The following is a 14369-nucleotide window of genomic DNA, read 5'->3' as shown; positions in this document are numbered from 1 at the left end:
TATATTGCTATAAAACTTCAATAACTCCATTATTTAAATGATCAAAGAACAGACACCAGGTAAGTACTGATTAGATTATGAACAGCTAACACAATTATGAGACAAAGGATTCAGCACGTTAATAAAATTAAAAATTTTAGCCAATTCTGATGTTTGATTATGGTACATTACAAAAATTAAATTTTTTACCAATAATTTACAAATAATGGTATTACAAAATATGCATCACAAATATTAGCAAATATACTAGACCATACAAGAATGTTCTTGTTTGCAATCTTTCACAAAGCCAGTTGTAAAATTTTCTGATATAGCAAAGTATTCCAGAGCATTTTACCAGAAAATACACGAAATTAACTACGTTTTTTAAGCATTCAACACCTTACATTATGCAGTCAAGTCACTTGTACAAATCATTTATTTGCTCTTTGTACAGAGACACGACCTTGTCTCGTCGAATTTTCATGGTTGGAGACATTAAACCATTATCGATCTGCAAGTGGATCCAAAATGAATGCCGATACTTTTGCGCAAAACGTAGTCAATAAAATGTTGATGACAATGTTGGTGTAACCTTACCGTGAAAGGCTCGTCAATCACCAGTATTGGTCCGATTTTGAATGAACAGTCTGCAGTCCTGCAATGTTACCAATTTGAAAGAAACAAGAATCGTTGGGGATGAGCTGAAATTATTTCATTACAAAATATTACAGAAGATTTAAACCTCGGAGGCAATTTTGCTCAAAGGAACATCCATATGATCATTAGCCTCGAATGATATTAATCTCAAGAAAATGAACTTTGTTTTCTCAATAGTAGAAGCCCTTATTTCTAGCTGGTTAAAGTATTCTTAAAGATGATTTATTTCTCAAGGTGCTCTTACCATTTTTCCAATTCCCTGTGCATAAGGTTGGTTACTTGTTCCCTGCTAAGTTCTGAGTTATCAGAATCCACCGATAAACTTTTAGCTTCTAATGGAATCTCGTCTTTGTTTGGGACAATCAGAGCTCCAAGGCATCGTTCATCCTATGCATCTCAGTCATATGTTATATCATAGAAGATAAATAACACTGTCGCCTTCTTTCGGTAAGTTATATTGACAGGGACGAAAAGTTCAGGTTACAGAAGATTTTACCTGGCCAAAGACTAAAATCTGTTGAATAAGGGTACTTCTCAGGGCAGCTTCTTCGATCTCCGATGGCTCAACATTTTCACCTATTTTAGCAATTTGGTATGAGCCACGGCGTCAAGAAACTTACTGGTTTTGTTTTCCTTGAAATGGAAATTTCCATGAAAGGTTTCAAGAATCTTTTTATATTTTACGCTAAAGTGAACTGAATGGTGATGTTTTTAGACAAATTTTTATTAAACCATTAATTTAATCTTGACAACAAATGTGTCATCTTGGAAATCATATCTACTAAGTCAGAAATATTTCAATATACCTGATGAAAGTACTATTGTATCTTTCGCACGTCCTGCTAGAACAATCACACCTGCAGCTTTTCGACTTCTTCCCCTAGAATGAGGAGGACATATCCAACCAATATCACCTGTATCAAGCCATCCATTCTCATCTATAGCTTGTTTTGTTGCCAATGGGTTCTGAAATAGCAAAGTCCAATTCAAAAGAACACCAAATTAGATTTTTGTCTAGTAGATGTATCATTTCCGAGTTCATCACCATTCTGCTTCTTGAAGAATATTTTTCAGAAGTACATAATTTTTGCAGGCCATTTAACCCATCAAACTAATCTCTTTAGATTTATATACTCCAGGAACATCAAATATCGAAGTATTAAACAACAGAAACATAAGAATGTGAGGTCGGAATATGTATATCTTGATTTTATGTTTCTATAACAAATGCTATATCTTCATGGTAGAGCAACATTTGCTATTTATAGGAAGACGAGACTTAAAAACGAACCTTGTAGTAACCTTTCATCACTTGCGGACCCCTGACTTTAACAATGCCTTTCGAACCACAAGGAAGGATAGCATCTGTTTCAGCATCTACAACTTTTATTTCCGTATTCCGAATAGGATGTCCAACCGAACCAAGAACCTTCACGAATTCCGTTTGTGAAATTGTTAAGATGCATAACATAAGCCAACAAACAATGCATCATATGACATCATCCTTTAACAGCTAAAGAACCAAGTAAGACAATAATGTAGTCATTTTAAAACCGCTTCACAAGATGATTTTAATTCTTTTATATGTTTGAAATAAGTTCATGGTTTTTGTCTAAGAAAAAAGTGGTGAATGGATGGAATTCCACAGGAATGACCAATTTAGAAGGTAGTTTTGGTCGTCTTGCAGCATTTTGTTTTCACTAAGCACCCATTGTACATCATTAAAAAATCTCAGAAATTTCCTTGTTTCAGAATCTGCTACTAATTTCAAACTACATAAAATTGCATTAATACAAGTGTGTGTGTGTCGAATATTTTTCTTACATTACAACTGCGCCTTCGACCAATAATGACAGGGGATGATTCTGTTAGGCCATATCCATTTTGAACTGTTATGCCAATTGCCTGCGTTATTAGGATAGAGTAAGACAAACAATACAACTCAATCCCCTATATTTCCAATTACAAGAGCAAAATATTTTCAACCTCAAAGAACTTGTCTATTTGTGAAGGCAAGCTGCCACCTCCACTAATACCACCCTGCAAAATGTCAAAGGTAAAATTCGCCTTTATTTTTCTTACAGGATGATTTTGTGCGATGTTGGCAAGAATATTAGTTTTCTATCATTTATTTTGCATCTTTCCCACACAAATGCAATGGGGCACAGATAAAAATAACAATTGTTATGACCCGTGTAATGTTGTCCTATCACAGATGCAATGGAGTAAAATCACAACAGACAATATGGTTAACCTTTAAAATGCCAATCGAACTATGAATTTTACTGTAGACAATTTGTTTTGCCATCATATGTAATGGCAACAATATTGCAGCGACTATCCTCGCCGACAACCAGTCAAAAATAGAAACAAGGTAAGGAGGTTGCTCCATATTTGTGGTCAGGCATTTCCCCTATCACAAGAAAAAGAAGGAAGAGAATGATAAACCGTTAAAATTAATATGGTAATAAATTTTTAAATACCGATCAACAATGCTATTATGGGAATATGTCACTAGAGTATATATAATATAAATCTTCAAAAACACATGCGTCGCATCGCTTAAGAAAGAAAGTTGTTAAGATCAAAACACATGCGTCGCATCCAAAGTCAACACCAACAGAAAGGAAGATGATTAAGTTCAACCTCGTATATTCGTTTGGCCTCCATGTATGCAAAACTGATCCTTAAGAATAGCAGAACAACAAATTTACGAATGGCAGAACTTGAACTGATTTGCTTTTGAATCCCTCTGCAATCCATGAAACCAAACAATAATCATGAAATATGATAGGCTTAAAAGAGCCAAATAGGCTGTAAATCTATGCACATGAAACAAGTATTTATGCATACATAAAATAATTAATGGCTACAAAAAGGTGTACCCGTTGTTGATGAAGAAATGAGTAGAAGTAAATCCATTACCTTTAGACAAGAACTGAAGGGAGATCATAGTTGAAGTATTTATGCATACATAAAAGTATTACACTATTTCTATTCCTATCCCACAGTTATGATAAATTGTTTAAAGAACTAATGCATAATTGACATTGCATAACATTTCTCGATATTCATTGGCTAATGATCCATTAGTTTGATCATGCAGCCTTGATTAGCGTATATAATATATGAATTTGAAGCAAGAGGATTTACCTGTATAATGTCTCGTATACTAACGGAACAGATACAATGTAATGAGGTTGATAACAACGCAAGTCATCCTGGAATTAATCAAAGCAAAAGGCTGATGCTACTTTTACAATAGATATATCTATGGAAATAATCCAGACAAAGACTAAAATCTTCGAACCCAAAAATCGAGGAATTAGGTAAAGCTGATAAAAGCAACTCTAGTCCAGTCAGGAAGCAAACATGTACCTTTAAATTTTTCACCGTTGTGTATGCTTTCTCGATTCCATAGGTATGTGTGAAATACACACTCGCTCGCTCATATGCATGCCAAGGTGGAAGCATGCTGAGAAACCTGTCCCCAGGAACAACAGGCAGCAATTCCCCTAAATTTGTAATCTTGGCCAAGAAAAAATATAATATTGTCAGATAATCTTCAATGATTGTTCTTTCATCTCACTTCAAACTCATGTAATACCATACTCTACCACTCTTATAAATATTAAATCCCAGCCTCACTTTTTCCTCATCCGATTTCAGCTACCAATCTTACTACATTAGCAAAAGTGAATAAAAGGGACTACCAATTTCAAACGTCTATATATTGTGTGTTGGTCCCACGTGCGGAATTTGAGATAATAAAAGCCGAAAATAAAGAATAAATTGGACACCGAGATTTACGTGGAAAACCCCTAAAAATTATTAGGATAAAAACCACGGGCAAGATGAAAAGAATTCCACTATAATATTTTGTGGTGTACAACTCACTCATTGTGTTTCTAAAGAGAACACACACTCTCTTAATACAGGAAAACAAAACACCTCACAAATATTATAGAACTAAGCACTCAAATGCTTATAAGATGAGAGAAAACTCGAAGAAGGGAAGATGAGAGAAAACTCGAAGAAGGGAAGATTTCAGAATGAAAGGGGAGCTCTATTTATAAAGCCCTTTGTCCATGTGAATACGCATTAAAAACGCGTATTCTTATTCAACACGTCCCTTCAATTCAGTCGACCACGTTTTTTTTTTCAACCAATTATTCTTCAGCCTCTTTCTTTGACTTTTCTGCCAAAATTTCTCCCACTTGGAGATTTGATTGAGAATCAAACACATCTCCACACATCCTTTCAATCTTGTCATTCCCTGCTGCTTACGTTTCCGCTAGACCACTTGAGGATCTACACCACTCAAACTTATCAGTGTTCACTAGCTTGGTCAGAAAATCAGCTATGTTATCCTTCGTATGGATCTTCTGTATATCCACGCTTCCTTTTTCTACCACTTGTCGCACAAAATGAAATTGTACTCCAATGTGTTTCGTCCTGGAATGAAAGGCTGGATTCCTTGCGTTGTGCAAGGCACTCTGACTGTCACAAAACAAAGGAACATTATCTTGTTTGTGCCCGATCTCCTCCAATAACCTTTTAATCCATATTGCCTCCTTGCAACCTTGAGTGGCTGTCATGTATTCTGTCTCTGTTGTAGAAAACGCCACAACTGTCTGCAGTTTTGAAACCCAGCTTACTGCTCCTCCTGCAAGTGTAAACACATAACCAGTAGTAGATTTCCTCTTATCAGGATCACCTGCATAATCTGAATCGACATAGCCCCTGAGTGTAAAATCTGATCATCCATAACATAATGCAGCATTCGAGGTACCCTTAATGTAACTAAGAATCCTCTTAACAGTGCTCCAATGCTCTCGTCTAGGATTCGCCATATACCGACTAACTGCTCCTACTGCTTGAGCAATGTCCGGTCTTGTACAGATCATGGCGAACATCAAACTTCCCACTGCTGATGCATACGGTACTCGAGAAATCTACATCCTCTCTGCTTCACTGCTAGGACACATCTCAGACGATAACTTGAAGTTAACAGGAAGAGGGGTCGAAATTGGCATACTATCTTGCATGTTGAAGCGTTGCAAGACTTTCTTCAAATAATTTTTCTGGGAAAGCCAAATATTTCTGTTACTTCTATCTCGGTGAACTTGCATCCCTAGAATCTTGTTTGCTGGTCCAAGTCCTTCATATCAAATTCTCTAGCCAACTGTGCCTTCAATCCTTGAACCTGATCTTTGTTGGGGCCTGCTACCAACATGTCATCCACATACAACAGCAAAATAATATAATCATCACCAGACCTCTTGAAATACGTACAAGGGTCTGCACTCAGTCTGTTGTATCCAAGGCTCATGATATAGGAATCAAATCTCTTGTACCAGCACCTCGGTGCCTGTTTGAGACCGTACATAGATTTGTTAAACCTGCAAACCAAGTTCTCTTTGCCTTTTTCTGCAAAACCTTCTGGCTGGAGCATATAGATTTCTTCTTCAAGATCTCCATGAAGAAACGCCGTTTTCACATCTAGCTGTTTTAGATGTAGGTCAAACACCGCACACAATGCTAACACTACTTTGACTGTTGTAAGCCGAACCACAAGAGAAAATATCTCATTGAAGTCAATGCCTTCTTTCTGAGCATACACTTTTACTACCAATCTAGCATGATACCGTTCCACTTGGTTATTGCCATCTCGCTTGTTCTTATAGACCCATCTGTTACCAATGGCTTTCCTCCCTCGTGGTAGTGTAACAAGATCCCAAGTTTTATTCCTGTCTAATGCCTCCAATTCTTCTTGCATTGCTATCATCCACAAGGATACATCCGAGCTTTGAGTAGCCTCGTGGAAACTCGATGGTCACCATCCTCTGATAATAGACAATATGCAATGTTGCTTTCAGTGACAAATTCTGAAAGCCAACCTAGTGGTCATCTGTCTCGAGTTGACTGCCTCACATTGGAAACCTCAGAATCAACATGATCTTGTTCTTCGTGCTCTGGTACTGCTTCACAAGAAACTTGACCTTCGTTCGTCTTATTTTCCACCTGAAAAATAGTAGTTTCTGAATTCGGTGTGCCTTTGTCTCCCTTTACTTTATCTTCCTCGAAGATAACATCCCTGCTGATGACAAGCTTGTGAACTGTAGGATCCCACAAGCAAAACCCCTTTACTCCATCAGCATAGCCCAAGAAGATACATTTTCTGGATTTCGAATCCAACTTCGATCTTTCTTGCTCATTGTACAGAACGTACACAAGACTTCCAAATGTATGCAAATGAGAATAATCTGTCGGCTTCCCGGTCCACATCTCCATCGGAGTTTTAAGATCAATCGCCAGAGAAGGAGAACGATTGATAATATAACAAGCGGTTTTGACTGCTTCTGCCCAAAATGACTTTTCTAGACCTGCAGTCCGCAACATAGCTCTTGTTCTGTCCAACAAGGTCCTGTTCATCCGCTCTGCCACTCCATTCTGTTGAGGTGTGTAAGCCGTCGTGAACAGTCTCTTGATGCCCTCATGTTGACAATATGCATCAAACTCGTCACTGGTATATTCTCCTCCATTGTCAGTCCTCAGACACTTGATTTTCTTTTCTGAATCAAGTTCAACCCGCGCTTTGAAATCTTTGAAGACCTGGAAAACATCTGATTTCTTCTTGATTGGATACACCCAACATCTCCTAGAGAAATCATCAATGAACGAGACAAAGTATCTCGCTCCTCCTAGGGATACGACCGGTGCTTGCCAAACATCCGAATGAATCAGCTCCAATATGCTTTTGCTCCTGGCAGTAGAAGTGCCAAACTTTAATCTTTGTTGTTTACTGGTAACACAGTGCTCACAAAAGGGTAGTGACACTTTTGTAAGTCCCGACAGCAGCTTCTGTTCCGAGAGAATTTTCAACCCTCGTTCTGACATATGCCCGAGCTTTCTATGCCATAACACTGTTAATTCTTCTCCTGAACCAATTGATGCAACAGCTAGTTCAGCCTCTTTGTGTGTTTCTCCCAAAAGTACATACAGATTTGCAGCAACCTTTTCCGCCTTCATAATCACAAGCGCTCCCTTCACAATTTTCATGATCCCGTTCTCGATACGAGTTTTGCACCCGATGTCATCCAATTGCCCCAAGGACAAAAGATTTTTCGTCAGTCCTTTCACATGTCGTACCTCCTGTATGGTGCGAATGGTGCCATCAAACATTTTAATTTTGACAGTACCGACCCCAGCGATTTCCAAGGCATGATCATTTCCCATGAATACAGATCCTTCTGAGACTGGTTCATAATGATCAAAACATTCTCTCCGAGACGTCATGTGCCACGTCGCTCCTGAATCCATAATCCATGTATCACAAAATTTGTGTCTGCCTTCTGAAACAGTTGCTGCTTCGCTGAATAATATTTCACCACTGCCTGAAGTACTAGCCACATTTCCTTGAGAACTTTTATCGATACTCGTACACTCTTTCTTGAAGTGCCCTTTACCGCCACATTTAAAGCAGTAAATATTTTTCTTCTTACTTCTTGACTTTGATCTACCTCGTCTTTGACTCCCACTGGAGTCACGGTCCATAAATCTTCCTCTTATCATCGGTAAAGCCTCTGCCTGCTTTGAAATTACCATCCTGTCTTCCTTATTCTTGCGCCGGCTTTCTTCTCCGAGAACCACAGTTAAGACATCGTCGAATCTTAGAAAGCCCATAAGAATATTGTTGGTAATGTTGATGATAAGTTGATCATATGAATCTGGTAGACTTTGAAGTAAAAGCTCCGCACGTTCATTTTCCCCTATTTTATGGCCAATGGAAGTGACTTGGGCAGATAGAGTATTTTGTGTATTGATATGGTCGGTCATCGATGAGGATTCTGCCATCCGAAGAGTATAAAGCCTTCTCTTTAAGAAAATCATGTTGTGTAGTGACTTGACCTCGTACATCTTTGTCAGAGTATCCCAGATAACTTTGGCTGTTTTTATCTCAGAGATACTTGACAAAACTTCGTCAGCTATAGCCAAGTGTAAATTGGTAACAACATTATCATTCATCTCATTCCACTTTCCATAATTTGTAATCTCCACGGGTCTATCTCCAATAGCCGCCAAGCAATTTTCCTTTCTTAAAACTGCTTGTACCTTTATTTTCCACAGCATAAAATTGCTTCCATTGAACTTTGCTATCTCGTACCTTCCCGCCATTATGTCTACAACAATTTTATAGACTGGACAAAATAATCCCGCCTTAAATAAAAAATCTCAAAAAATCTTTTCTGATGTGGAAGATCAGTCTAAGCTGCAACCATAGAGCATACTCAGAATTTTAAGAAATTTTAAACCAAGGCTCTGATACCACTTGTTGGTCCCACGTGCGGAATTTGAGATAATAAAAGCCGAAAATAAAGAATAAATTGGACACCGAGATTTACGTGAAAAACCCCTAAAAATTATTAGGGTAAAAACCACGGGCAAGATGAAAAGAATTCTACTATAATATTTTGTGGTGTACAACTCACTCACTGCTTAATACAAGAGAACAAAACACCTCACAAATATTATAGAACTAAGCACTCAAATGCTTATAAGATGAGAGAAAACTCGAAGAAGGGATGATTTCAGAATGAAGGGGGAGCTCTATTTATAAAGCCCCTTGTCCGTGTGAATACGCGTTAAAAACGAGTATTCTTATTCAACACGTCCCTTCAATCAGCAGACCACGTTTGTTTTTCAACCAATTATTCTTCAGCCTCTTTCTTTGACTTTTCTGCCGACATTGTGTATGACCTCTATCATTATTACATGTTTTTCCATAAATCCAAGCCTCACTTTCGCCATGAATCTTGACTATATACCCTTTGTGCAGGCATAGTCTGAGATGAACATTTATAATAATTGTAGTGAAATGAAGTGTTGGGAAAAGGTATTACAGTGGGGTGTATTCAATCAGGATTTAAAGATTTTCAATTACTTTTTTAAATGATAGACGTATGTGAATTTGATAGATTTTTATTGATTCTTATAAAATCTCACAGATTTGTATAAATAATAGTAGATTTTCTGCAAGCTTTTGGTAGATATTTGCAAATTCTTTGAACTAATAATTATTTAACATAAATAACATCTTCACTTTGACAATTAAATTTAATAAAATCAAAATTTCAATCCCCGTGTCTATTCAACATTCGTAAATAATTAATCAATAAATTTTAAATTTATAAGCATATATAAAAATTTAATCAATAAAGTTTAAAAAGTTACTTATTATCGTTTGAAAAGTAAAATCATGTACACTACTGATGAATTATATGTTATTTTTAGAGTTGGATTTTTTTAGCTTGTGCTCGCTAGGGAATTTTTTTTTATCTTCTTGTTGTTTTCTTAGTTTAAAATTTATACCAGTAGTGATAATCTCGAGGACATTCTGCAAAATGTATTAGGATGTAGTTTTGTTTCATAGCTTGTTTATAGTTTCTTTTGTGAACTTTTCTGAAATTGAAAGTTCTCACCACATGAATGCACAAATTCGTGTTCTTGTTTTTTATTTCTGGGATCTGCATCTATTGATACTTTACCTTTCGAGAATTCGACAAACTTTGGCTTAGTTCAATCATACTTCTGAAATTCGAGGAACTCTCGACTTGTCTTTAGAGAGGAGAAAAGCGCCGTCTTTGAATGAGGAAGAGAGATATATGTGTGATCTCTAGGGTGAGTATAAGACAATTTTGAGTTTCTGTTGTTGTATCTAGAGTTTTAAGATTTGTACATTAGAATCATTGTAAATCTATGAAAATATTGAATACCAATAGATTTCTAAAAAATCAAGTTTGAATATCACTAGACTTTTTAAGACTCTAGAAAAATCTAATTTGGATACCACTAAACTTTTATAGAGTTTATAAAAGTCTATGTTCAATACCTCTAGACTTTTAAACTCTAGAAAAGTCAATAAAAATAATTAAATTTCCAAGATTGAATATATACTCCAAAACTTACCAACCTATGGTGCATATTTTAATTTTAAATAATCAACTGTATAAGGTCATCTCCAATCCATATCCTCTATTTTTCATCCTATATCCTCCAAAATATAGATCCATGATCTCTATTTTCAAAAATCTTCTCCAACCCATATCCTCTAAATATTACCAAATACTCTATTTATTTAATTTATTTCATTTTCAACCCATATCATCTAAATATTATCAAATACTCTATTTCTTTAATTTATTTCATTTTCAACCCGTATCCTCTGAATATTACCAAATACTTAATTTTTTAATTTATTTCATTTTCGAATACACATATAATTAATTAATTTCATGATATGGTATGCTTTGGTCGACCAAAGCACAACCAAAGCAATGCTTTGGCTTTGGTCGACCTAAGTCTCGGTGCGTGAGTCGACCAAGCTTGTGTGTGGGTCGATCCTTTCTTCTTCAAGCCATCAGTCGATCGATGAACATTGATATTTTCCTAAAAAAAAATTCAATATATTGCAATTTATAAATTATCTTTTTTGTAATTATTTCTCACCCCTCTTCAATCCTCCATATGAACAGTGATACTCTATAAATAAAAGATCACTGTTGCATACTCTAAAATAGAGGAAACAAATAGAGTACGGTTGGAGAGGATTCATCCTCCATAATGGATGATTCCTCCATTATAGAGTACTGTTGAAAATGCCCTAATATATATGTTTCCTGCAAATGATTAGGAATATTTGGGAACTTGGGAAGTGAGGTGAGGAAACCAAGAAGTCAGGAGTTCGACGAGCCAATAAAATAAACTAATTAGAATTCAAGAGTCATTATTCGGAAGTTGACCAAAACTTAGGAAAATCATTAGTTGAAATAGGTTTGTATTTATTTACAAGACGTAATAAATCTCAGAAACTTGAGAGTGTTTTTTCCCTCTGTTCCAGACATGTTATCTCAGTCGAATCCAACTGACTAAAATAATACAGATAGGTTAGTTTACCAGACAATACAAATACACTACCAACCTGGTGCAGTAAATTCTTGTGCGTAAGCATAACTCCTTTAGGATTCCCTGTTGTACCACTTGTATACATAAGTGTTGCAACATCATCAGAGCTGATTGATTTATAAGTATATTGTGTTCCTGAAATTACCATCATTAATCAGTAATATCATCTTGTATATATGAAGTTCGTTAGTTATACCTTGAAGTATACGTAGATGGTAAGTATTCTGATGTAAAAATGAACGCATTATCCCAACAACTTAGAATGGGATATTATTGAATTTCTTTATAGTTTCAAAATATTGTAACTGGCACAAATCCAGTTCAAGAGCTGCTACTCTTAGAATTTAGTCTCAATCAACACCACATGTGTATAGAAGACATGCAACATCATAGTATGACGTTTAAGAACGAAAGGCGACTTTAGAAATTTCAAACAAATAAAGGGTACTATTTTTCTCTTAAAATCAAAGGGAGGCTACGTCAAATGTTAACTATAATTACAATGTCCATTCAAATTTTCCTATATTAGGAATTAGGAAATGACACTGAGAAATCAGTAATCTACACAATTGACTAGAAACAGAAGAAAGACTTACGATCGTCTTCAGAACGAGGCAAGGCCTTACGACTATCAAGACCCAAATCTATTATCTCCTTGTAACAATAAATAGGCATTTCCAATGATTTTGCATTTTTTATGCTTGACTTGTCTCCCCATAGCACAATCACAAACCTTATGGTGAGTTGAGAAGAAAAGATTCTGGAAACCTTGTTTAGCATAGCAGGATCATCCACAACAAGTGCAATGCTGCAATAATAACAACAAAATATATATTTATTTCAAGAAACAATTCAAGCAAAATTAACAAAAAAATCAATTATTATTTCAAAGAATTTCTACTGTGTACTATTAGAGTAGGTGTTTATAGCTCTAATGTAAAACAATCTTTATTTTAATAATATTTTACGATTTTATTCAATTATGACATTATGCTTTATCTGTATACTAATGCAAGCTGCACATATAAATTCTTTGATTATACAATAGGTATCATGAGGTTTGTCTCTCAACGTAAGATTATGAAACTCATTAGAAAGTATACCGTCTAAACAAATTCCTAATTGAATCAGCTGCCTAAAAAAAGAATAAATGTCGCTTGAGCTTGAGGCTAGTACATGTGATGTAAACACAATGTTTTATTGGTAAGGGGCATGAAAGATATCCATACATACAGATGCATAATCATATGATGATGTATTAAACAACCCTCTCTCGGACTCTCCAAGTGGTTCTCACTTATCGAGTGGAATGTTCCGCGGTTAGGGTTGTATATCATTAGTCTTTTGACCCGAGCTATACGTACTAGCATGAATTTTAATCTGTTTACCGACCCATTGAGGGTCATCACGTGGTGACGTTGGGTGTAGTTTCGAAATACGTAAGAGCAAATGCATTGTATTCAGGGATTCACCGTTTGCCTATGGTTGGAAATATCTTATGTTATCTAATAAATTAATAGTGCAAGAAGTCTCTGGCCAAAGCAAGAAATGTGCTTTAGGAAAAGGTGTTTTCCTAGTTACACAAACCATGCCACTTTTAGTGCTCAAAGATAAATCACATCGTTATCAAATTCATATGCAACTCTCGATATATCAATGGTTACAGATTCGATCGGAATATATGTGTTGAAGGGATCGTATTGTACGCTAACTATAACTTAAGGTTCTTGCAGGCACTATAAGCCATAGCTAGAGGATCATAGGGCTATGCTACTAGATGCTCTTACCATGATCTAATGGCTGCAATAAAAAATTCAACAAAATCCTTTCCAATCTTCCAACATATTTTAGCAATCACCATTTTTTGGTGAAGAAATTTTGGCCAAGTCCTGTCTTTCACGGCCACGCCCTGTGCTGCTACAACCAAATTGAATGGTGTGTCAGAACAGTGTAATTGAATATTGATGGATATGGTTTGATCTATGATATGATTCGCTGAATTGCCGCCATCTCTTTGAGAATTTGCACTTCAAAATGCGGCAATGTTGTTGAACAAAGTCTATATAAAGGCAATGGATAAAACTCCATATGAGATATGGAATAGAAAGCCACCCAAATATTCTGTTAGAATCAAAATTTTGGAGTTTGATAATTAAAATCTTTTGAAGTTTGCAGAACTGTTCGGTTCAGCTGAATTAATTTGAACTGAAACTACTCAAACTGAAGTTGCCCGAACTGATAATTAATGAGTTTAATAATCATATGAAATCGAACTGATCAAAGATAACTGAATATGTAAGTATAACTGAACCATCAGTTAAACTGATCGGTCATACAGTCAGTTCAAGTGATCGGCTATATAGTCAAGCGAAAATCAGATTGAAATCCCCGAACATCCATATATCTCGTGTTCCTTAATTTCAGTTTTATTCTATCTGTCATTCAGTTTATTTCCGCACTTTCATTAGTTAACTGATTGACATTGACAAAACAAGATTCCCGAGTCCAGTTTATCACTAAACTGACTAATTATTTGAAAAGGAGGTAAAATTGTAGAGTGTTTATTCAACCCCCTTTCTAAAAACTCTTTCACCTACCAACCGATCCTATCGGTAAATATATCATATGTGATCTGATGAGTTAATAATGCAAGGATTATTTGGCTAGGGCAAGACATGTGATTTAAGGAAATGTGTTTTCCTATTTTACCATACCGTGTCATTGTTATTACTCATAGATACGTCATATCGTTATTGAATTCATTT

General features: G+C 35.8%; 1 protein-coding gene across 2 annotated transcripts; it reads right to left on the bottom strand.

Moving 5' to 3' along the window:
* Positions 1-224: 224 nt before the first annotated feature.
* Positions 225-12408, bottom strand: LOC140833045 (probable acyl-activating enzyme 16, chloroplastic). 2 transcript variants are annotated; one of them, XM_073197427.1, is made up of 14 exons: positions 12201-12408; positions 11621-11739; positions 4018-4167; positions 3793-3860; positions 3286-3391; positions 2894-3052; positions 2626-2679; positions 2464-2544; positions 1931-2068; positions 1446-1605; positions 1136-1215; positions 884-1026; positions 580-637; positions 225-493 (listed from the first exon to the last, which is right to left on the bottom strand). In XM_073197427.1, exons 1-14 carry the CDS (start codon positions 12382-12384, stop codon positions 401-403), a joined length of 1593 nt encoding a protein of 530 aa, XP_073053528.1. In that variant the 5' UTR covers positions 12385-12408; the 3' UTR covers positions 225-400. The 2 variants fall into 2 exon arrangements, with proteins under 2 accessions (XP_073053528.1, XP_073053529.1); XM_073197428.1 differs by lacking the exons at positions 11621-11739; positions 12201-12408 and adding an exon at positions 9400-9465.
* Between the last annotated feature and the right edge of the window lie 1961 nt (positions 12409-14369).

The sequence above is a fragment of the Primulina eburnea genome, chromosome 5 (assembly GCF_022965805.1).
Source record: "Primulina eburnea isolate SZY01 chromosome 5, ASM2296580v1, whole genome shotgun sequence".
NCBI classification, from domain to species: domain Eukaryota; kingdom Viridiplantae; phylum Streptophyta; class Magnoliopsida; order Lamiales; family Gesneriaceae; genus Primulina; species Primulina eburnea.
Note: the sequence above shows the minus strand (reverse complement) of the source record. Positions and strands in the feature narration are given on the sequence as shown.

What these genes read in the sequence shown, in the direction of transcription:
- LOC140833045 (XM_073197427.1), bottom strand. Translation starts at nt 12,384, where the DNA reads ATGCTAAACAAGGTTTCCAGAATCTTTTCTTCTCAACTCACCATAAGG. An exon ending in CAACGGTGAAAAATTTAAAG is followed by an intron (nt 3,861 to 4,017) that starts GTACATGTTTGC and finishes GATTAATTCCAG; the next exon opens with GATGACTTGCGTTGTTATCA. An exon ending in GTCGAAGGCGCAGTTGTAAT is followed by an intron (nt 2,069 to 2,463) that starts GTAAGAAAAATA and finishes GAATTCGTGAAG; the next exon opens with GTTCTTGGTTCGGTTGGACA.